The 22,453-nt window shown below is 35.1% G+C and overlaps 1 protein-coding gene across 14 annotated transcripts in view; it reads right to left on the bottom strand.

Annotated features, from left to right (window-relative positions):
* Positions 1 to 22,453, bottom strand: part of LOC106881761 (uncharacterized) — a 129,387-nt gene that overhangs the window by 23,459 nt on the left and 83,475 nt on the right. For 7 of the 14 annotated variants that reach the window (XM_052971824.1, XM_052971825.1, XM_052971830.1 and 4 more), the window contains 5 exons: positions 17,260 to 17,505; positions 13,824 to 14,084; positions 12,246 to 12,427; positions 10,086 to 10,130; positions 6,721 to 6,770 (listed from right to left, as the gene is read on the bottom strand). In XM_052971824.1, coding sequence (XP_052827784.1) covers positions 6,721 to 6,770; positions 10,086 to 10,130; positions 12,246 to 12,427; positions 13,824 to 14,084; positions 17,260 to 17,505 — 784 coding nt within the window. The remainder of the gene's footprint in view (positions 1 to 6,720; positions 6,771 to 10,085; positions 10,131 to 12,245; positions 12,428 to 13,823; positions 14,085 to 17,259; positions 17,506 to 22,453) is intronic. The other 7 variants (XM_052971826.1, XM_052971834.1, XM_052971832.1 and 4 more) reach the window with 3 other exon arrangements.

Raw genomic sequence — 22,453 nt, 5'->3', positions numbered from 1 at the left:
TAGCCATTTTGAACATAAAACAGGTAGAATATTTGGACCAGACATGGCTGGTTTAACACTAACAGGATAAACTATAAAATCTTCAACTGGATAATCTCATTTGAAAATGGATTGCAAATTTCCTAAGTAATATACAATGAAATGTAAGGTTTGTGAAAACCTTGTGGTAGTCAGTGTCAGGGGAAAAAAAATAATTACTGTTTAACAACATTCATAAAATAGATTGTTTCAGTGCTGCAAAGAGAATGGAAGTGTAATGTCTTAGAGTAGAGATTTCATCATCATTATCATCATCATCATCATTTAACATTCATTTTTCATGTTGGCATGGGTTGGACTGTTTGACAGGAGCTGGCAAGGCCAGGGTACATACCAGGTTCTATAGTCTGTTTCGGCATGGTTTCTACAGCTGGATGCTCTTCCTAATACCAACCACTTTGCAAAGTGTACTGGGTGCATTTTACATAGCACCAGCACCAGTGCTTCTTATGCATCACCAGCACCAGTGCTTTTTATGTGGCACCAGCACCAATGCTTTTAATGTGACACCAGCACAACAAATAATATAAAATAAAATGTGAAGATTTGTAGAGAAACTTGTGGTAGTCAAAAGAAAACAAAAAACAATTTAACATTCATAAAATAGATTGTTTATGTATTGCATCTAGAAAGTCTGAACTGGTGCTGTTACATAACAGGTGCCTCATTCCACCAATCTGTAACATATAGGTTGAGCTTGCATGCAATCCAGTAGATGGAGTTAGTAGTGGAAAAACTGTGTTTTATGGAGAGCTACCATGGGTGATAACACAATCTGGGGTAGGAGCTCTTAAATGAAGAAGACAGGCTTGTGTTTGATCATATCATCATCATCATTTAATGTCTGTTTCCCGAGCTGGCATGGGTTGAATGGTATGACAGGAGCTGGTAAAGCAGAGAGCTGCACCAGGATCTAGTCATCCGTTTTGGTTTGGTTTCTATGGCTGGATGCCCTTTGTTATGCCAACCACTTTACAGAATGTACGATGTGCTTATTAAGTGGCATAGATATGGGTGCTTTTTACATGGCACCAGCATGGGTGCTTTTTACATGGTGCTGGCACATGCCAAAGGAAACTGGTAGGAGTGATTTTTTACAATGGTTTTGGAGAATGAGTGAATCAGCCCAACAGACAATAACAGCTGTTTGAAATAATTCCACAAGTCAACAATTCTTATTTACTACTGAACATCTTGGGCAAGTCTAACTAACAGCAGCACATCCAGGCCTGTAAAACTACTCTTGAAGCACAATGATTCCAGCAATGCTGCTATCTCTACATTAATACCAGAATTATTTTGGCCGATTGGTTGCTACCATCCAAAGCATAAAACAACAGTAGTCTCTCTTTAATTGACAATGAGAATTGAATGCAGGATTTACTTTGTTCCTTTGAGCTCACTACACTTCATATATTGCTGGTTATCTGCCATGTCATACTTTGAGAATTTATTATTACCAGCAAGAACTCATCATTTGCATCAATTGGCCAGAGATGTAAAAAATTTTAAGCCTAGACATGCAAACCCACCAAAAATGCTTCTGGAATCTTTCCTTGGCTGTATACAATGCAATTCTTAAATTGCTGTCATTCATCACTTCTGCTAATACTTTATGGGGTGATGTGACTGAGTCCAGGATATAAGAGTGTTGTGAGCATCTGGAAAACACTCCAATAGTCATCAAATCAAATATCACAGACGCACAGATGGGCACAACATGCAGGTAAGTAGATTCACTAAACACATTCTTGGGTGTTGTGAAGATAGAATAGTGAAATAATCGTAAAAAAAATTACATAAGAAAACTAAGTGCCAACACTATGTATGTTAATACAGAGGTCTAGGCTAATAAATTTGATATAATCATAAAAGACCACAAAAATAAAATGTATATAAATGATTGATAAACAAGCACATATCAATGAAACAGAACAACTCTCAGAATATAAACAGATTTACAGGTAAAATGGGAAGAACAGTAGGTTACAGGTAAGGTTTCTAAATTAAACTCCTGACCAGAGACCTTTTCAAATCAAGAATTATTAAATATAGCTCCTATGAGGAACGTCTACATACTGATGAAAATTATGTCCATGGGAGAAAGATGACCACACAAAATAAACAAAACACTAAACTAGAGACCAAGTCCTTGCAAGTTAGCCAAACACCTGGTGCTTAGTACATGCATATAGAGGGACACAGAACCCACCCCCCACCCACAATTACATAGTTAAAGCTAACACCCACAACTCACGAATAATCTGGTATGATATAAAAAAAGAAAACGTACAAAGTGAAAAAAAAGCATTACAACAAGAGCACTCAGAGAGCGCAAACTTCCACCAAGGCAATACCAATGACTTCTCAAAGATTAGCCAGGGATGATTTTTAAAATGAGAATATCTGAAATAGACTCAACTGCTCTCACAAAAGAGAATACTAAAAATGAATCTGACTGCTCTCAAAAATTGAGTAAAAAAAACAGGAAAAATAATCCAGAATCCTTGTCCAGTACCGGACTGATCCCAAAATCTAATCAGTTCATGCCAGTCATGAGGCCAAACATCCCTGAAAGTTTCATCTGAATCCATCCAGTGATTCTTGAGACACCTTGTTCATGGACAAACAAACAAATATGACTGAAAACAATACCTCCACCTTTGCTAAGGTGGAGGTAATAATTCTTTCTACTATAAGCACAGGGTCTGAAATTTTGGGGAGAGGCTAGTCAATTACATTTAACCTTGTTTTCAATATTGTTAACTTGAAAACATGGTTTTAGTTAATTTTTCATGTGAAATGAACAAGTAATTTTTCAAAATTTAATCTTCAACCAGGTTGTGTGGTTAAGAAACTCACTTAGCAAACCACATGGTTTCAGGATCAGTCCCATCGTGTAGCACCTTGGACAAGTGTCTTCGACTACAGCCCAGGCTGACCTATGCTTTGTGAGTGAATTTGGTAGTCAGAAACTGTGTGGAAGCTCGTCATGTATGCATATATGTATTTATGAGTGCGTGCATCTATCTTTGTGAATACCACAACCCACCTACTGCTGGACAACCAGTGTTGGTTTGTTTACATCCTCGTGACTTAGTGGTTAGGTAAAAGTGACTGATAGTGTAAGTATCAAAAATAAGTACTGGGATCAATTTGCTTAACCCTTCAAAGCAGTGCCCCAGCATGGCCACAGTACAATGAGTGAAACAAATAAAAGATAAAAGATGACTGGAAACTTTGAATATTTCTTCAATAATCTTATTAAATACAATTACTCAGGGAAGAAGTGAAGCTTAATTTAAATAAACCTGGTTTATGCAAATAAAGTCAGCTTTCCATACAAGTAGCACGACTTGAAACTGAATCTTTTATTTCTTACCTGTTTTAATCATTGGACTATGGTCGTACTGGGGCACTGCCTTGAAGGCTTTTAGCCAGATCAACTCATGTAGTTATTTTTAAAGTCTGGTACTAATTCTGTTGGTCTCCTTTGCTGAACTGCTAAGTTACAAGAAGAGGCGCCAATGGGATTTGAACACTTGACTTCCATTTCTTTTCTTTTTCTAAGCTTTGTAGTCACGTACTACTACTCCTTTCATATATTTTAGACATATCAAGGTTCTGCTACTCCTTTCATATATTTTAGACATATCAAGGTTCTGGGAGGCAAAAATTTCATGTGTCAAAAGCTTCTGCAGTAGCCTAGAACAAACTCGATACCTTAACCTATTAGTGTTCAGATTACTCTGTCAAATTTAATGCTAATTAATTCACTACTTTGAAATTATTCATGCATTATCTTATAACTTCAAGATTTCAATGATGTAATCGTTTACTTTTAGAATGACATTGAAGGCTGGGTTTGAGAGGCCAGGTCCAGTCGGTTTGAGCATAAAACAAGTAGAGTATTTTGGCCAGATGCTAAAGGATTAAGTTCTTTATTCATTCTTTAATACATAATATATACCTCATCCATCTTTTCATTCCATCATCCTGAGCCACAAGGGTTGTTGAGGGTGAGTGCTTAGATCAGATTTAATACAACTAAGCAAGTAACTAACAAATCTTCCTACCAGCCTATCACAGGTAACTTTCCAGATCTGGTAATTGATAGCTAGATGAACTCAGGCAATGTAGACTACAATGTTTGCTCAGAACTCCAATAAAACACCTGCAACAGATCATCTAAACTCATGACTTTTGAGCAGGTTATCTAATGCTGTATGCAATCAACCAGCTTACTTCTATAACTAACTTGTGATCAGAGAAAAAAATAGATTTTCTAAATGACCATTTCTTTGAGTTTCCACCTTTGAGACCACTTGTAATCACTGTGATTAGATAATCAATATAAAGAAGGGGCAGGGCTGAGCAATAACTTATTAATTTATGATCTTTACTAAAAAAATTACATTCCAATAAATCAACACATCTGTTTTCATTACTGTATCTAACCCTACAGAAAGACACCTGTTTCTATGCTTCTATCATAGTTTAACCGCTCATCACCTGGCATTAAGTCACCTCCCTCAGTACTATCCCCCCACCTCAATTGAAGCATCTTGTCATGCAAGTTATTTGAACTCACTGGTGCTGGTGCTACATAAAAAAGCACCCAGCACACTCTGTAAAGTGGTTGGTATCAGGAAAGGCATCCAGCTGTAGAAACCATGTCAAAGCTGACACTGGGGTTTGATGCAGTCTTTTGGCTTGCTAGCCCTTGTCAAATCATCCAACTCATGCTAGCATAGAAAACAGACATTAACTGCTGGCATTCAGATTAGTCTGAATGCTTATTTATTCACACTGTCTTGAACTAATCATGCACTATCTTAGAGATTTTGATGATGTGACTGTTTACTTTTAGAATAACATTACAGGGGGTGTATGAGAGGCCAGATCTGGCTGGTGTAAAGTTATAAAAACAGGTAGAATATTTTGGCCAGATACAACTGGTTTAAATGCTAAAGGGTTAAATGATGATGATGATGAGACTTAGTAGATTACTTAGAAGATTACAGTGTATTTATTCAGTATATGGAAAGAATGTGAATGTAAAAGCTTCATCTGCAAAAAGCATTCAAACATCTACTGGAATGGTATTTAGTTTCTATCAAGGGATTTTACAGAAATGTTAAGAACTTCAGTATTAAATGACGTTTAACAGGGGGAGCCTCTACACTGAGACTTGATCTGTTAGAGATAGCAAGCAGTCAAACCAAACCGTACCATCATAGAAAAAAAAAAAAAGAGGAAGGACACATTGGATATTGTAGTCCTAGATACACTGTTTGAAACTGAGATGGGATGGCCATAGACAGAATGCTATGATCATAGATTAAACAACTAAAACATCTAGTACAGAATAACAAAAATGTATTTATTCAAACTTTTACAACTAGAAACTGACTGCTGAAAGAGGTTCTTAAATCTTTATCATCAGATTTGAAACATCTATGCTGGAATTATGTCTTCTCCTCCTCATTATAATATAAATTTCTGCAAGATTTATATTTTATTAGTTATATTTCATTACACATTAAGGTGTGTAACCTAGTGATTAGGGTGTTTCACTCATGAGTACAAGATCATGATTTCGATTCCTGGACCAGGCCATGTGTTGTGTTCTTGAGCAAAACACATAAGTTTACACAGCTCTGTGATCACTTTGATATTTGATGTGTGGCATGCCTTGTACCTGTACAGGCAATGTTGATCTGTTGGAGTGAGTGAGCTAATGCACAATGCAAGCATTTGATCACTATAAGCAAATGATCTGTGTTGGTTGTCCAGTAAGAAGCTGTGGAACTCTCAACAGGATGACAGAAAAGTCCATCACTGTTTATATTTAATGCTTCAAGTTTTCATTTCATAAACCAAAAATATTCAAATTCACCCACTCTTCCACTCATAATTTTTTTATGAGTAATGTAATATTCATAACTCTTGTTATGTTTGTAATGTTAAACTGAGAAATGACAGCAAAATACCCTAACCTATTTAGGTTGTCTTAGATAAAGAGATTGAAGTAACTGAGTAAGGCTGGTACAGTTTATTGTGGCAAGATGAAGGAAATGTTTAAGTAGGGTGCAAGTTCCAGATGGAGGTTGTTTAAGAGAGAAAGAAAAATATAATTATAATCAATATAATTAATACAGAGTCCAAGAGGTAAGATCATTTACATTGGATGATGAAGAAAAGGTGTTTACAAAGAGGAGGTGACTTCTAATAGTTCCAGAAAAATAGAGACCTCTTTTAGTGGAAGAGAGTAAACTTCAACTTGAGTTGGTGCTTATAAAGTGTATGAATATTGGTTTGCAAGTCAGTCTGTTTGTGATCTAAAATGTATTTAGGGATGCATTGCCCCAAATATTATAGTACAAGGCATATGCTTCATAATGCGTTATCAACTGTTCAAGGCTAAAACAATTTTTGCCTTGAAGTTAAAATGCTGTATGTTTTTAGGTATATCTCTAAATGTTTAAACAAGCCTAACATAAATCATAAGAAGGCATTGCTAAGACATCCTGCCGCTGTAAAAGTAAATGAATTGACTACTAAATAACAAGTAACTGTCTCATAGAAACCATGGCACAAAAGAAATGTGTGACTCAAGCTATCAGACATTAAAATAATATGAACGTGTTTACAGAATTATGAGAAGTAAAAGATATTTACCTGGTCGACGAGATAACTCCTGACGTCTTGCATTTGAATTTTCTTCATACCTAAAACAAATAAATAAATAAAATGAAAACAATTCCTAATAAATACATTTTTGGTCTGATAAGTTTCAATACATTTATCTTCAGTCTTACATTGTAAAAAAACATTTTATAAGATCCAATCATGTTTTTTAAAAAGCCAGATATTACTCTAGTATATTTTGAGAGTGGATAAGTTCTATATTCTTCATAATTTCTTTGAACTTCAAACTGCTTTTTGCTTATCTTTTCATCACCACTTTGAATTTTGAATTTTTGTTTTTGGTTGACTTGTATGATGGGACACCTGTTTGTAACTATTGTGTGAAGTCCTGACAAGAGTATATGAGCACTTTCAAACACATATACACATGACAAACTTTTAGTTTCCACTCACTAGGCTTTGGCTGGTTGTAATAGAAGACACCTGCCCAAGTAGGACTGGACTTGAAACTGTGGGTGGGAAGTGACTTCTTTACAACATGGCCATACCTGCACTTATCTCAAAAGATTATTCACTCATAACATGAATTGAATTCTGTCTTACCATTCCTTTTCACTCTCACAAATGTCAACCATCTATATTATTTGTAGTAGTATTTTCCAATAGAGGCAGTAAGTAAGTGACAATTAGTAACAAACATGATCTTCCATTTGTTTGGTTTAAATTGTTCAGGTAAGAAGTAACAGTTTGAATATTTAGAGTCATCAGTTAACTTTTAATGACAAAATATTTCTAACTTCTGCAAATCACGCCTGCCTTTGTTTCATTTTGCTCTTTCCTTACATACATCTGCCGAGGCCTCCTCGACGATTCGCCCCAGATGTCATGGCGAGCGATGACAGTTGCATGCTGACCTACAACAGTCACCCTATCCTTTTATTTTTTTTCTTTCTCTTCCCTTGCAGATGCTTGACCTTACAGCTGCCATGTCACTATCCCTTGTTTGTGCTGCATAGCAAGTACAGACTGAAATAATCAGGTGTAACATAGTAGTAGTAGCATAACCCTGGACAGGGGATCACTTGGCTCGTCCATAGATGAAGAGCAAAGCAATCCACGTGAACTGCAGGATTCAGTGAACATTGACACTTTGAATGCACATTGCAACCCAGGGATCCCATTATCTTCAGGCTTGGTCTGGTCAAGAGGTGGGGAATCAGGAGTCACAACAAAAAGCATGGGTGGTGATGCCATAGTAAGTCTGGTGGGCATACAAGCCAGATTGACGACATCCATATCAGAAACAGAGATAAAGAGATGCTTATAAATGCAAAGTCCTTTTCCAGTGAGGAATGTACAGCTCAACATAAGTTAGTGGTTAGCAACTTCAGACTTAGAGCTAGATGGACACAACAATGCAAACCAGTTTGGAAAAGGAAATTACGAAAGCTCAAAGAACCATCAAGCGGTCAGACATTTGGAGATATCATGATTAAAGTATATGATGAAAAAGAGGAGGTTGTGATGTATAATGTAGAGGACAACTGGAAGTTTTTACAGGACAACCTTCTAAAGGTTGTGACTTGGTGGTGGAACAGTGTGATAGATAGAACCATAAAAGCAAAGAGACAGGTTTGAATAGATTGGAGAAATGGAGGCAGCAAAGTGCTGTACCAGGTAGCCTAAAGGGAAGCTAAGAGACAGGATTATCTAGCAAGGGCAGAAGAAGAAAGGAAGAGGTTTGCCAATCTCTTACTGTATGAACATCAGAAACTTGATGTGTTATGGATTGCTAGACAGTGTGTCAGAGAAGAGTGGATGAATAATGGCATTCTTGCACTTAGTAACACTGAAAAGAAAGAGGTGTGGAAGTGTTACTATGAGAAACTATTAAATGTGGAGAACGAATGGGAGACAGGTAGTCTCCCCTATGAGAAGCCAACAGAAGGACTGGCAATTAAGAAGTTACCACTGGTCCATTGGGAGTTACCACTGAAATGCTAAATATATCTGGCAGAATAGGACACAATTTAGTCACCTGTATAATTAATCAGGTTTTTCAGGAAGGTGTTATCCTTGATGACTGGTGCAGCAACATTACAGTCAGCTGCTACAAGGGTAAAAGAGATGCCTTAAATAGAAGTAATTACAGAAGCATCAAATTGCTAGACCAGGTCATGAAAGTCATGGAAAGAGTTATAGCTCAGTTAATTACAAACTGAATCCGATTAGATGAATTGCAACTTGGCTTTGTGCTGGGGAGAAGCACTACTGATGCTATCTGTATAGTCAGACAACTGCAGGAGAAGTATTTGGTTAAGAACGAACCATTGTACTTGGTGTTTGTTGACTTGAAGAAAGCCCTCAACAGGCTATCTGCTGTGTGATATGGTGGGCTTTCAGGAAGCTAGGGGTTGACAAGTGGCTTGTGAAAACCGTACAAGCCATGTACAGAGATTTTGTCAGTAAGGTGAGAGTTTATCAGGAGTACAGTGATGAATTTAGTGTACAGGCAGGTATTCATCAGGGTTTGGTTCTCAGTCACCTGCTATTCATCATTGTCCTCCAGGCCATAACAGAGGAATTCAAGACTGGCTGCCCCTGGGAACTGTTATATGCTGATGATCTTGCTCTCATAACAAATTCTGTAACAGAACTAGAAAAGAAATTCTAGGTGTGGAAGCAAAACCTGGAATCAAAAGGCTTTAAAGTTAACTTAGCAAAGACCTAGGTTCTATTAAGTAAGAAAACAGACAGGACCCTACTCCAATCAGGTAAATGGCCCTGCTCAGTATGTAGGAAAGGTATGGGCAAGAATTCCATACAAATGCCCACCTGCATCTTCCCTGCCCCATCAACCATTTCCCCTCATCTTTTTTTTAATTATTAGTAAAAATATGAACACATCAAGAAAAGAAAAGACTAAAGTTTTCAAGTTAACATAGAAAACAATTACAACACAAGTCTGCTATAACAAACACTTAATAAATTAATAATACAGTCTGCTGTATACTAAAATAGCAGGCAAATTTTATTCTAGATACCAAATAGAATTGCTAAGTGACATCGTAAACAAGAAAAACAAAACGAAAATGAAAGTCAACCACAGAAATCATGACACACAATACAAAATTATAAAATGTTGCAACTAAAAGTACTAACTTGAAGAAATAAAGACATATGTAAAAATATTTACTAAAAAAACAATGAACAATGAAACATAAATTTTACTATAAGAATACCACTAGGCACAATAAATAAGAATGCTAAAAAGAAAGGGTAAATGAAGAAAAATAGATACATGACCAAAATCAGCTTTTTTTTTTTTTATAAATCTAAAGGTCAAGAAACCATGCTTTGAAGTCCAGAGACATTGTAAAAGACATGTCACTTACATTGGGGAAACCTGCATTAGTTTGAACTGTTGATTGACAATGCACCTGAAAAATTTTATATCTTATTTAATGATAGTCTGTCTTCATGTTGATTAATCTAAGCCTTGAAATATGTCAGATTACATTAAAATTAAACAGAAAAATATATACAAAAATTAATAGCCCTTTTTCTGCAGTCTTTTAGATAAGAATTACCAGTATTCTTATGCACATTCAATCATTAGTTAGTCATGAGCTGGAATAAACTTTGATAAGAGAAAACACAATCTTTCCAAAATAATATACACTTGAAAATTTCTAAGAATTGATAGTAAAAATATTGCTTGAACCGTTTACCTGTCCTGTGTATTCCATGTGATGCACAGCACATATTTCCCTGCCATCCATGCATCATATATGACACACATTCCCAATTTATTTCAACAGCCAGAATAACTTGGGACTTATGAAAGGAAAGCTATGTATTAGTCAGAACATACGAAACAAGAGCCAGCTAAAAGTTTAGAAAAAGCATGGACAGTCAGGATAAATTTATAAATATGCTTTGGACAGGCAAAGGGCTAATGATAGTATCAAATATCTAGCAATGATACTTAGTATCCAATAGTAATCAACATCTTGGGATTTTATATAGACAATAACCAAGTGGGAAATATGTAAATGTAGTTGTGATTTAATTTAAGAAACAGGGAAAGAAAAAACAGACTTTCAAAATTTTTATGTGAATATGTAAGTAAAAATTATATATTAAGATTGTTGTGGCCGTTGTCAGTGTCATATAACTAGCACCCATGCTGATGGCATGTAAAAAGCACTTTCTGAGTGTTAGGCCTCACAGAAGCAATGCGGCCAATACTGGTGTCGCGTAACTAGCACCTGTGCTGGTGACACATAAAAAGCACCTTTTGAGCATTGGGCCCTACAGAGGCAATGACAAATGACCGAGACCTTTGGCAATAAGCTGTGCTTGAGAAGACCCATCAAGCCAAGTGAAATTGTAGTCATGGCAGATACTGGTGTCATGCAACTGGCACCCATGCCGTTGGCATGTAAAAGCACTCATTACACTCTTGGAGAGGCTGGCATTAGGAAGGGCATCCAGATGTAGAAACCATGCCAAATCAGAGTGGAGTCTGGTTCAGCCCTTCAGCTTACTAGCCCTGGTCAAACCATCCAATTTATACCAGCATAGACAATGGATGCTAAATGATGAGGATGATGATACATGTCAAAACTTATTTTTAAATATTACAATTATTTTACACAGAAATCAAGATATTTTGTTGGGTCTTGGGAGGGTCATTACACCAATAATAATAACAACACACTAGCTCAGTATCACTTCTTTACTGTTAGTCAATTGGTTAAATATCTAACTAACTAACTAATCGATCATTTAAGGTGTTGGTTAAACAATCAATCAGTAACTAACAATAATGAAGTGATATTGAGCTAGTGCATGTGTTGTTATTGGTGTAATGTGAGGCCCTACTGTAGGTGTATATTATAGACAGCTCTCCTGAGGTACTGTCCTTCAACTGCATTGTTGATATTCATATTCAGGATTGCTACATTTGCCTATTTCTCTTTCTCTTTCTCTCTCTCTCTCTCTCTCTGTATATATATATATATATATAGATCACTCTTAGTTTTGCCAACTGTACAAAAGACGCTTTAGTTGAAATAGTCTAATAGCACCAAAATATGTCTCCTGCTTTCCTCAGATGATTTTTTAGTGTCCCTTGCCTATTAAAAGGTGCTAAGAGTCACAAATTAGTGCTTCAGCTGAAGAAGTTTTAGTTACTCACACTGTGATAAATAAAGGGCACAAAAATTATTTTCTCTTTCTGACAAAGTACTGTCTAAATCCTCTTCCTCATCGTCATCGTCATCATTATCATTGCCATCGTCATTTAAAGTCTGTTTTCATGATGGCATAGGTTGGACAGTTTGACAGGAACTGCATCAGGTAACATAGTCTGTTTTTGGTATGGTTTCTACGGATGGATGCCAAGCACTTTACAAAGTGTACTGGATGCTTTTAATGTGGCACTAACACCAGTGCTTATTATGGGGAACCATCATCAAATGTTGAAATTCTTCTTCTAAGAACATATGAAGTTCAGAACCTTAATACATTATCAAATAATTACAACTTACTCTTGCTGATGCTTCTCAGCATCCCATTCTCTTCGCCATTCTCCTGAAGCAGATTTTTGTCTCTCAATTCTTTCTTTGTCAACTCGGTCTCTCTCTGCTTTCCATTCCATATATTGGCGTCTCTCACGACCTGTCATCGATATAGACATCTCCATTTTTGTCGGAGGAGTAGAATTGAAACTCTATTAACAGAAACAGAAAAATAAAATCAAATTTAAGGTTCCTAGCTATAAATCTGACTTCACAGCCAATAAATGTGTTACTTTCCAAATATATTTTTCTATAGTTCATATTTATTCATCTGAAAATTTCTGAAAGCATTGCAATATCTACTTTTAATAAGTAAATTGATCATATTCTCTACTTACTTTACTGGACAGAGAATTGGCAAAGTGCCTAACATAATGCTTTAATCATGTCTTAGTGTCACTAAATTTTGCCATAATCAGCTATACTTTTTTATTCTTTCAGGATCAATAAATATCAGTCAATTACTGGATTGACTGAATCAACTGTTTTCTCCTACAAAATTAGAAATCATCAACATATTTGTGAAGGCAAGTGGCCTAGTGGTTAAGTGTATTGCACTCATAATCTTGCGATTCTCAGACCAGCTGTATGTTATGCTCTTGTGCAAAACATTTCATTTCATGCTGCTCCAGTCCACTTAGCTGTAAGTGGGTAACCCTGCAATGACCTAGCCTTCTAATCAAGGTTGGATGTTGGCCTACTTGCCTAGCCAATGAAATAGCATCACTTGAAAGCTAAAACAATATATAGTATATTGTGACCAGCGATGTAAAACAACAGTCTGGTTATCATGAGATCATCAAATATATTTTATGATGATTATAACACTGGATCCTTCTAACTGTGTTATGTTACTATATCAATGAATGGTACAAATATTTACCAAGTATAAAAATTTTGCAGTGTTAAAACTGAAACTTAGCTTTAACTTTTGAATTTCCACAACGTTTTACACAACCTCTTTCTGATTTTATCCAAAAATGGAGTGGAATAAGATGGTAAGGAAATAGATCTCAAGAGACGAGAACAAGCTTTGAAACTAACTTTTACAAAAATAAAGAAAGCTGCTTATTAATTAGTTTAAAATAGGTACTTTTTACTTGAAGTAAGTCAACACTGAGTAGAAAATTCTTAAAAGTTTAATTTTAATATATTTTTATCAAAATGTGATTTTCATGCTTTCAACTCCAGAAACTAATTCTAATTGACTTTGGAATAATATTTTGAACACTTTGAGGTAGTTATATTTTTTCTCTCATACTCTTCATAAATCTACTTTCTACAGATATGTGAGCAAAAATATTTCTCCAAATTACAAGTTTAATCTAGCACCAACCAAAATATATTGTGATTCCAGTACCTTTCGGATTTGTTGGGTGTTTGGACGAAGAAAAATGATTTTAATTTACTTAACATCAACTGTATTAAACATGAAGTTGTAAGAAATAAGCAGTGAGAAAAAGTGTTAAAATGGAATAATTAGCTATTAAATGGGTAATAAAGCAATGTCTGTTTGAATGGAATTTCAATGATAAATTGTATCCTAACCTGTCTATCTCTTGCAGCTTTCATTTTTGATTTCACATTTTGAAAATCAATTCCACCATAGTTTTTTGGGTGCCTGCGAACATCTTTTGCACGGTTATCTTTTAAGTTGCTGCATTCTCCCCCTCCTCCTCCTCCTCTCCCGCCACTGCCACTGCTTCCTCCTCCACCTCCTCCTCCTCCATCCCTGTCACCTCGGTCATAACCAGGACCTTCACGGCGTCTATCTGCAAGGAAGTTGTAGGCAGGGTCAGGTGGTGGGCCCTAGGAATTGCAAAAAGAAACAAATAGAAATAATAAAACATTTCTGAAGTGATTTCAACAAAATCAGACAAGTAAACACAATAACAATATCGATTTCAAATTTTGACACAAGGCTAGCAATTTCAGGGGAAGGAGCAAGTTGACTGCCTCGACGCCAGTGCTCAACTGGTACTTATCTTATCAACCCCGAAAGGATGAAAGGAAAAGTTAACCTCAGCGGAATTTGAACTCAGAACATAAAGACAAGTGAAATGCAGCTAAGCATTTTGCCTAGCATGCTAATGTTTCTGCTAGCTTGTTGCCCTAAACACAATAATAATATTATTGTCTTAAATGTTATCAGTGCAGACCAACTATAAACAACTGTTATATCAAACAAAATTTAGCACATTAGTAGACAAACCTTTCATGCTCTCCACTACATTCAAATGATCAATGCTAAATTACAGTAAAATATATATATAATACACCAGCATGTGTAATATGCTAGCATGTATAATATATATCTCAATTTTGAACTCTAAATTGTTTTGAAACTCTTTAATGCCATGTACAACATAGAATGTTATATAACAGCTATAAGAGCAGATCATCTACTGTAATGCAATAAAGAAACCCTTAATATCCTACTTTATGTTAAATAAAATAACTTTACATTTTGAAGCTGTCACAGCTGTGTGGTTAAGAATTCCAATTTCAGACCATGTGATTTTGAGTTCAGTCCCTCTGTGTAGCACATTGGGCATGTGTCTTCTGCTTGAGTCAGGCACTATGAGTGAATTTTGGTAGTCAGAAACTGTGCAGAAGCCTGTTGTGTGTGTGACTGTGTATGCATGCATGTACATGTCTGTATGCATTCATACTTATATGTTTATGATTGTCAGCCTTATTTTGTCTTTACAGGGACACTGTTTGACAGCTGGTGTTAGTTCATGTCCTGTATCTTAATGGCTCAACAAAAGTATAGATCGCTAGAATAAGTAACAGGCTTTAAAAAAAGTAAGTAGTGGGGTTGATTTGATTGACCAAAACCTGCAGCATTGGACAACATGGTTGCAGTTCAATGCCTGGAACCCCTAAAAGTGAAACAATAAAAGAAAGCATGGAGGACACATATTAGTCATTCAAAAATACACAAAAACTGAACAGTTTTTGTGTGTTTCTGAATGGTTAATATGTGTCTTCTGCATTATAACTGCTTTAGTTACAACACAGTCTCAGATCAAATTACTCGTTAAGCAAGTACATCAAGTACATAACGAAATATCATTAAAAAAAAATCATCTCAAAAGTGATAAAGTCTTATTACATTGTTTCTCTTTCTTTCTTGATAAAAGTGTGTGTTGGGGTGGGGAGGAGATAATCTTTTCTTGTAACATAATTTGTTATGTACAATAAATAAGATAACAAGACAACAGTAAAAACAATGTAACGAACTAACAATCAATATTCCTTGTGAACTAACCGACTCCTGACTTCACTGCGAACTAACACGAACTTCAGTTCACTCCGAACTCTCAAACTCACTCGGATCGTTACTATTTATACTTTACTCAGACCAGTCTATCTTTCACAAAGGGACATGGCTATAATGCTCCCCAAATACTCCTGTACATGATCACAGATACACATACTGTCAGCCACTAAGGCACATGCTCAAGTTGTTATGGTCCACCACTGACAAGCAAATCTGTGGTATTGAGCAGAATATTTACTATAACAATATTTCTGCTTCAGCAACTCAGCAGTGAATTTGTTTGAAATGTAATGGAAAATAGGTTAGTTTCAAAACATTGACATCCAGGTTACAAAAGCAGAGTTTGAAGGGAATAGTAGACATTTCCTTTGATTTTTAGATCAAAGCAAATAGGAAATAACACTTACTGACCAAAGACAAAAAAATTTTAATTTTGTTACACAGTGTTATAGTTAGCTATTTCATTTCTGTAAAAACACTACCTATACATGGTTAATCATAACTAAAATATTTTTTTAAAAACTGGTGGGGAAGGATACTGTCAAATTGGGTGCTTGTGGACAAATTTTGCAAATTTTTTCTCAAAAACTTTTTTCCATTGACTTCATATTTCCAGTATTGAGTGTGAATATTTACTGATTCATTTTCTCCCTGGTTGAAAATGAGGATATGTGCTAGCATAAATATTAGTGCTTTGATTGAAGAGTAAATAAAGGTTTGTGGACAGGTAGTTTCTCTTTATTTTCTTATTTTTAAGTAATTTGTCATTTATGAACCATGCCCAAAGCCACCCTGTTTGACGGTACTGATGTGGACCCATGAACCACAAAGTCCAATAGTCATGACTTCAAACCTTACTACTACAATAAATGGGGTGACAACCACACACAGTCCAAGATTTCATTCTGGATCATAGATAACCTAGCTAACAATAAGTTTCACTTCTAACTTGCAGTTCAGAGGTTAGTTTTAGGAATGGTATCAATCAAAAAAAAAAAATAACTGTTCCAACAGAAACTATTCAATCATTTGTACTATTTTTTTAAATTATATATTCTGACATATGAATACACACACACACAAACAAAAAAATATTTATAATCAAGAACAACCCCCAAACTATAGCAATTCATTTGTTATGGTCATACAAGAAAAAAATTGGTGAAAACAACGAGTAAAGCATGTTGGTTTTATATAAAGCACAAATTCACACATGCAAGAGCCAGAATAGAACAACAATTTAACATGGAGTTAATTACAGCTAAAAATTATTTGTTAAATTACAAATTTGGTCTTGATTAATTATTATTAGTGAAAGGAACTGAAATCTTCAATTTAAAAAACAAAAGACTCAAACAAAACATATGGAAATTTCCCGTGGAACACAAAAATCAATGAAATGACTGTAACATCTCAGTAATATGCAGAAAATTTTCAGTTGTATTAACAGAAATTAACTCCTGACATAGAAAACTTGAAGTTCACTACTAAATCGTTCTTTGGCATGTGATACATTTGACTGAAAAGATGTGCATAAGAGTGAGTGTATATATATATATATATATATATATATATATGTATGAGTGAGTGTGCACACATACACACACACATATATATATATATATATATATATATATATATGTATCAACATGTATGTACAGGAACAAATAAATAGATGGGTGTATTCATATAACTTACATTGAAGTCTGTAGTCTTTTCTCGCTCTCTCTCCCTATGTTTATCTCTGGTTTGCCTTATATTAGCGAAATTTGGCCGGTATTCAGGAACGTTGTCAGTAATTTGAATATGAATTTCATTCATTTCATTATTAGGTACAGTGGTCATTCGCTCAAGCCGATGCTGCCCACCTGTCGAACCCACTGCATGCATAGACCGGCGACCTCGATAGACACTGTCGATACATAGATCTCCATTCTCATCCTGCTAACCATTTGATGTTCACAGCAACACAAGTAGAATTAAAGAAGAACAACTGATATAACAACCATATTACAACCCATGACCAAATAGTAGATAAAAAAGAACAAGAAAATAAATATACACAAATTTTTACTCAGACATGAAACATCAGGTAGAGAAGAAGAAATAGAGAATTTAAGGCATTCATGCCTTTTGGGAATCTATATCTATTTTATGATATCTATGTCAGACGAATTAAATTATCGTTCTATTGTCTCAATGTTCAAAAATAAAAAAGAACAAAGATAACAGTAGGAAGTATCAGGGTACTGCTCTACTTCTCATCCCTAACAATTCCGTGTCATTCTCCCCCACCCTAACTACCAATGCTTGGATTTCTCTTATCTTCTATCTTACATTCGTTTCCGTCGTAAGACTGTGGCCATACTGGGGCACTGCTTTGAAGACATTTTAGTTGAATGAGTCAACCCCAGGACTTATTTTCATTTTTAAGTCAGTCACTTATTCTAGTGGATCCTTTTGCTGAACTGCTAAGTTACAGGGATATAAATATGTCAACAGAGGTTGTTGAGTAATGGTGGGGGACAAACACAGGCACAAAGTCACACACACACACACACGTGTGTGTGTGTGTATATATATATATTATATTTATTCAGGTAAAAAATTACTCCTAAGGGAATTGTTCCCTAGGTTTCCAGTTTCTTTTATCATACATTATTTATGAATCTGTCTATCCGTATGAATGTATTTAAGCAAAAATTTCATTATAAGAGATAATTCATTAAATGAAATTTAATGAATTATCTCTTACAATGATATTTTTGCTATATATATTTATGTATGTATATATATATATATATGATGGGCTTCTTTCAGTTTCTGTCAACGAAATCCACTCACAAGGCTTTGGTCAGCCCGAGTTTATAGTAGAAGACACTTGCCCAAGGAGCCATGCAGTGGGACGAAACCTGGAACAATGTGGTTGGAAGTAAACTTCTTACTACACAGCCATGCTTGCACCTACTTATTTATTTTTGTTTAGTAACATATTTATAGGAAGAAGAGCAGCACACATGATACTTTTCAGGGTTACTATAACATGTAAAAAGGAAGATGTCTTCAGAGTGAAGATCTGGCCCCATTGTCTATAACAGAATGGTCTCTGCTGAAAGTAGCCAAGGTTCAGATGGCAGTATTAAACTGTGTCATGTGATGGCAGTGTGATTGATGAAACAAGAAGTCTAGGAGAAATGCATCAGACAGAAGATGGATCTCGACACCATCTTTCATATTCTTTGGCTCATCTTTATTAAGTTCAGTTGTTCCAGAAAATTCTCAGAGATCATCTACCTAATCACAATGGTATAATTGGACAGGTGCTAACTAACTTTAAACCATCTACATATTGTGTCCTTGAGCAAGACACTTTATTTCACATTACTTCAGTCCACTCAGCTGGCAAAAATGAGTTAGCTGTACCTGTATTTCAGAGAGCCAGCCTTGTCACATTCTGTGTCATGCAGAATCTCCTTCAGAACTACGTTAAGGGTATGCATGCTTGTGGAGTATTCAGCCATCTGCATGTTAATTTCACAAGTAGGGTGTTTTGTTGATCAAAATAACATTCATCATTGTAACCGACAGAGTACCACATAAGCCCAAGTTACGTAATCTCAGTTCAGCACTAGAGATCTAAAATGCAAACTCTTACAAAAAAAAAGTTGTCAGTTTGAAATATTCTATATACCTATTTCGTTATTGCCCACAAGGGGCTAAACATAGAGGGAACAAACAAGAACAGACAAACGGATTAAGTCGATTACATCGACCCCAGTGCGTAACTGGTACTTAATTTATCAACCCCGAAAGGATGAAAGGCAAAGTCGACCTCGGCGGAATTTGAACTCAGAACGTAATGACACACGGAATACGGCTAAGCATTTCGCCCGGCGTGCCAACGATTCTGCCAGCTCGCCGCCTATATTCTATATACCCTCTGTGATGAACATCCATTGGTAGTACAGTATGACAAAGTTGGAGTCAATGAATAGGTGAAGACTTATGAGTCATGAGCATCAAAGCAGTGATTTTGAGAGATCAACATCAGTAGTCTGGCCATGCTTTTTGAACTGCTAGAATGTTCCTTTCAAGGAATGAAAAAAATACCTAATGAGTCTGAAAAACTATATCAAAGACCAAACTAGTTGCAAGCTTCTACCAATGACAAAACTAAGAGCATGCAACTATGTAACAGGCAGTCAGCTACTTGGAATAGACTTGTCGAAGAAGATTCATCAATGCCAATCAGAATTAAAAGTCTGCAGTAAAGTTTCTTGTAGTAATCTTCATGTTATCTCCATTGGTCCTACTTACGGCTTATACCTTGAGTATGCGTGCCAAGTTTGAATCTACCAAAGTGGTTGGTAGATGCTAATTTCATCTTATGAATAGCCCACCAAATATTTATACATGCATATTTACAGATCCACATCTGCCCATCCATCCATCCATTAGTACAGGTTTTCTTTAATATATTTAAAATTAAAAATGAAAAATCCTATCATGTTAATATATTCTAAAACTGACACTTTTAAATCTTGAAAACATGTCAAAAAAAAAAAAAATGCCAAGAACATGATATACATATAACATTTCAAGCTTGTCACACTCACCAAGAATATATTTTAAAATGATCTACAAGGGGAATATCTGAAAGCAAAGGCTGTCTGTGAGCATGTACGTGTAAAATGTATTCAAATGGTCTGTTGCAAGTACAATTTTATGTCTAGGACATTGTTGTGTTGATAAACTGTGGATATTTAGGTATACACCAATATATGGCAATATATTAAGTAGAAGGATTACTGAATCAGAAAAACTTTAAAATTTCAAAGATAGGAACAAATGAGACATTGAGGAAGCAATCTTCATACATTTGGGTTGTCTCATTTTCAGCAGGTGTAAGAAGCACAAATAAGTGTTAATTCTGCCCCTTCATAATCTCTATTGCCCTTTCAAAAATCCCCTTTTCACTCAATTTAATTCCAAAACACTTTGTATCAGCTACCTTTCTCTCTCTTATGTCTTCTAACCCCTGTTGATTGCAGAGTCAAAACCACAAAAACTGCTAGGTTGTCTAGAATGTCAATACAAAATTAGAAGAAAAAAAAATGTTACTGAATAAGATGTCATTATAAAAGGTAATTCTCTGCATACAAACGAGAAAAATGGTCAAATAAAACAAGCAGTTTCAGTGGAGAAAATAAAATCATGCAGAAAATAGTTATTGTTTAACTCTTTAGGATTAAGATCTCTTTGTCAAATGTAATACTTATTTATTCACTTTGTTTTGAATTAATCATGTGTTATCTTGTAGCTTCAAGATTTCAATGGTGTGTTTGTATATTTTAACAATGACATTGTAAGGTAGGTGTGAGAGATTGGATCTGGTCAGTTTTAACATAAAACAGGTAGACTATTTGGGCCAGATATGACTGGATTAAATGCTAAAGGGTCAATAGATGAAAATACTTGATTTTTCAAATTTTAAAGTTCATTAGTAATAACAGTTAAATCTGGGATATAAGTATTAATAAACCCAAAATAAAACATATTTAAAAAAATAATAAAATCAACATGCTGGTTAATGTTTATAAAAGTAGCAAAAACATAAAATATGCATTCATGCATATTATTTAAACTTCATAAAGTTTTAATTTTTTTTATTTATATCAACATACATATATTAAGCGATACTGTTTTATCACAAAAATTATATGCCATCATAATAAATATTTTTGACGAACATTTGTCCACAATATTTTACATGAATGCATGTTTACAACATGGGCAAGGAATTCTCTAAAAGATTAAAATCTTGGGAATTACCATATTTGATGGTATACAGACCCCCCCCCCAATGTCTCAAAAACATCATCTCAGGTCCTAAATGCAAAGGTGGGCCTCCCATAAGTTTAATGAGTATGTCCTGCAGGCCAATGCATATTACACAGCTTCTTCCATTCAGTTAACCAAAGTAAATGGGGGCAGCAGTTTAAAAGAAATAAGGATCAAATATAATTTATTTTATAAGCATTAATGTAGAATTTTTGTCAGTTTGTGATGTATCTTAGGAGGGTCATTATGCCAATAATAAAGACATGCACTGGTCGTAGTTAACTTTTTCAATATCTATTTGTCAATTGGTTAACCAATTAACTAATCAATTATTTGATTAAGCATTCAGTTTGATTAATCAATCAAACAGTTATGCTTGTGAAAGCCCTTTTGTTGTTGTTCGCAACCTCACCAAAGACATGCCCTTTCTGCATCAAATTAGCTTCAGGTCTGTCTGTCTACTTAATACACATTATCTTAGGGGAGAATGCTACATACAATTATTTTATATCTTACTTTCTCTGTTGTCATACATTGGCTACAACATCAGGAACTGAGTACTTGTAAAGGGTTCTAGCCCTCCTAGATAGATCAGGAACTATGTTTCACATATGTTCCATTTGGATTTTATTTTCTATAGCTGATGCCCTTCCTATCACTGATGATTTTACAGAGAGTTACTGGGGGGCAATTTATCATAGCATCAGATAATATAAAGCCACAAAATAATTTGCTAAATAAACATAATTACTTTTCCTAAATATTAGTTTTCCTTATGTCTACCTAAGACCATTAAGCAGCAAATTATTTACTGCAGCACATCTACTTACATCTCTGTATTTTATGCTCTCAATTTTTAAAATTTTATTTCATTGCCTCTGAATCCTTTTTCCATGATAGAATTGTTAAAATATATATCATTTGCCTGTTGTAGAAATGTATCACTTCACAGAAGAGTAATCAGCATTAGAAATAATTCTGAAGTTTAAGACATCAGTTTCTAAACCGAACAGTTAAAAATTGCAAAACTACCCAGAAGTGATAGAATGAG

The sequence above is a fragment of the Octopus bimaculoides genome, chromosome 11 (genome assembly GCF_001194135.2).
Source record: "Octopus bimaculoides isolate UCB-OBI-ISO-001 chromosome 11, ASM119413v2, whole genome shotgun sequence".
Lineage (NCBI taxonomy): Eukaryota > Metazoa > Mollusca > Cephalopoda > Octopoda > Octopodidae > Octopus > Octopus bimaculoides.
The sequence above is the reverse complement of the archived record's forward strand: the minus strand, read 5'-3'. Positions and strand labels throughout refer to the sequence as shown.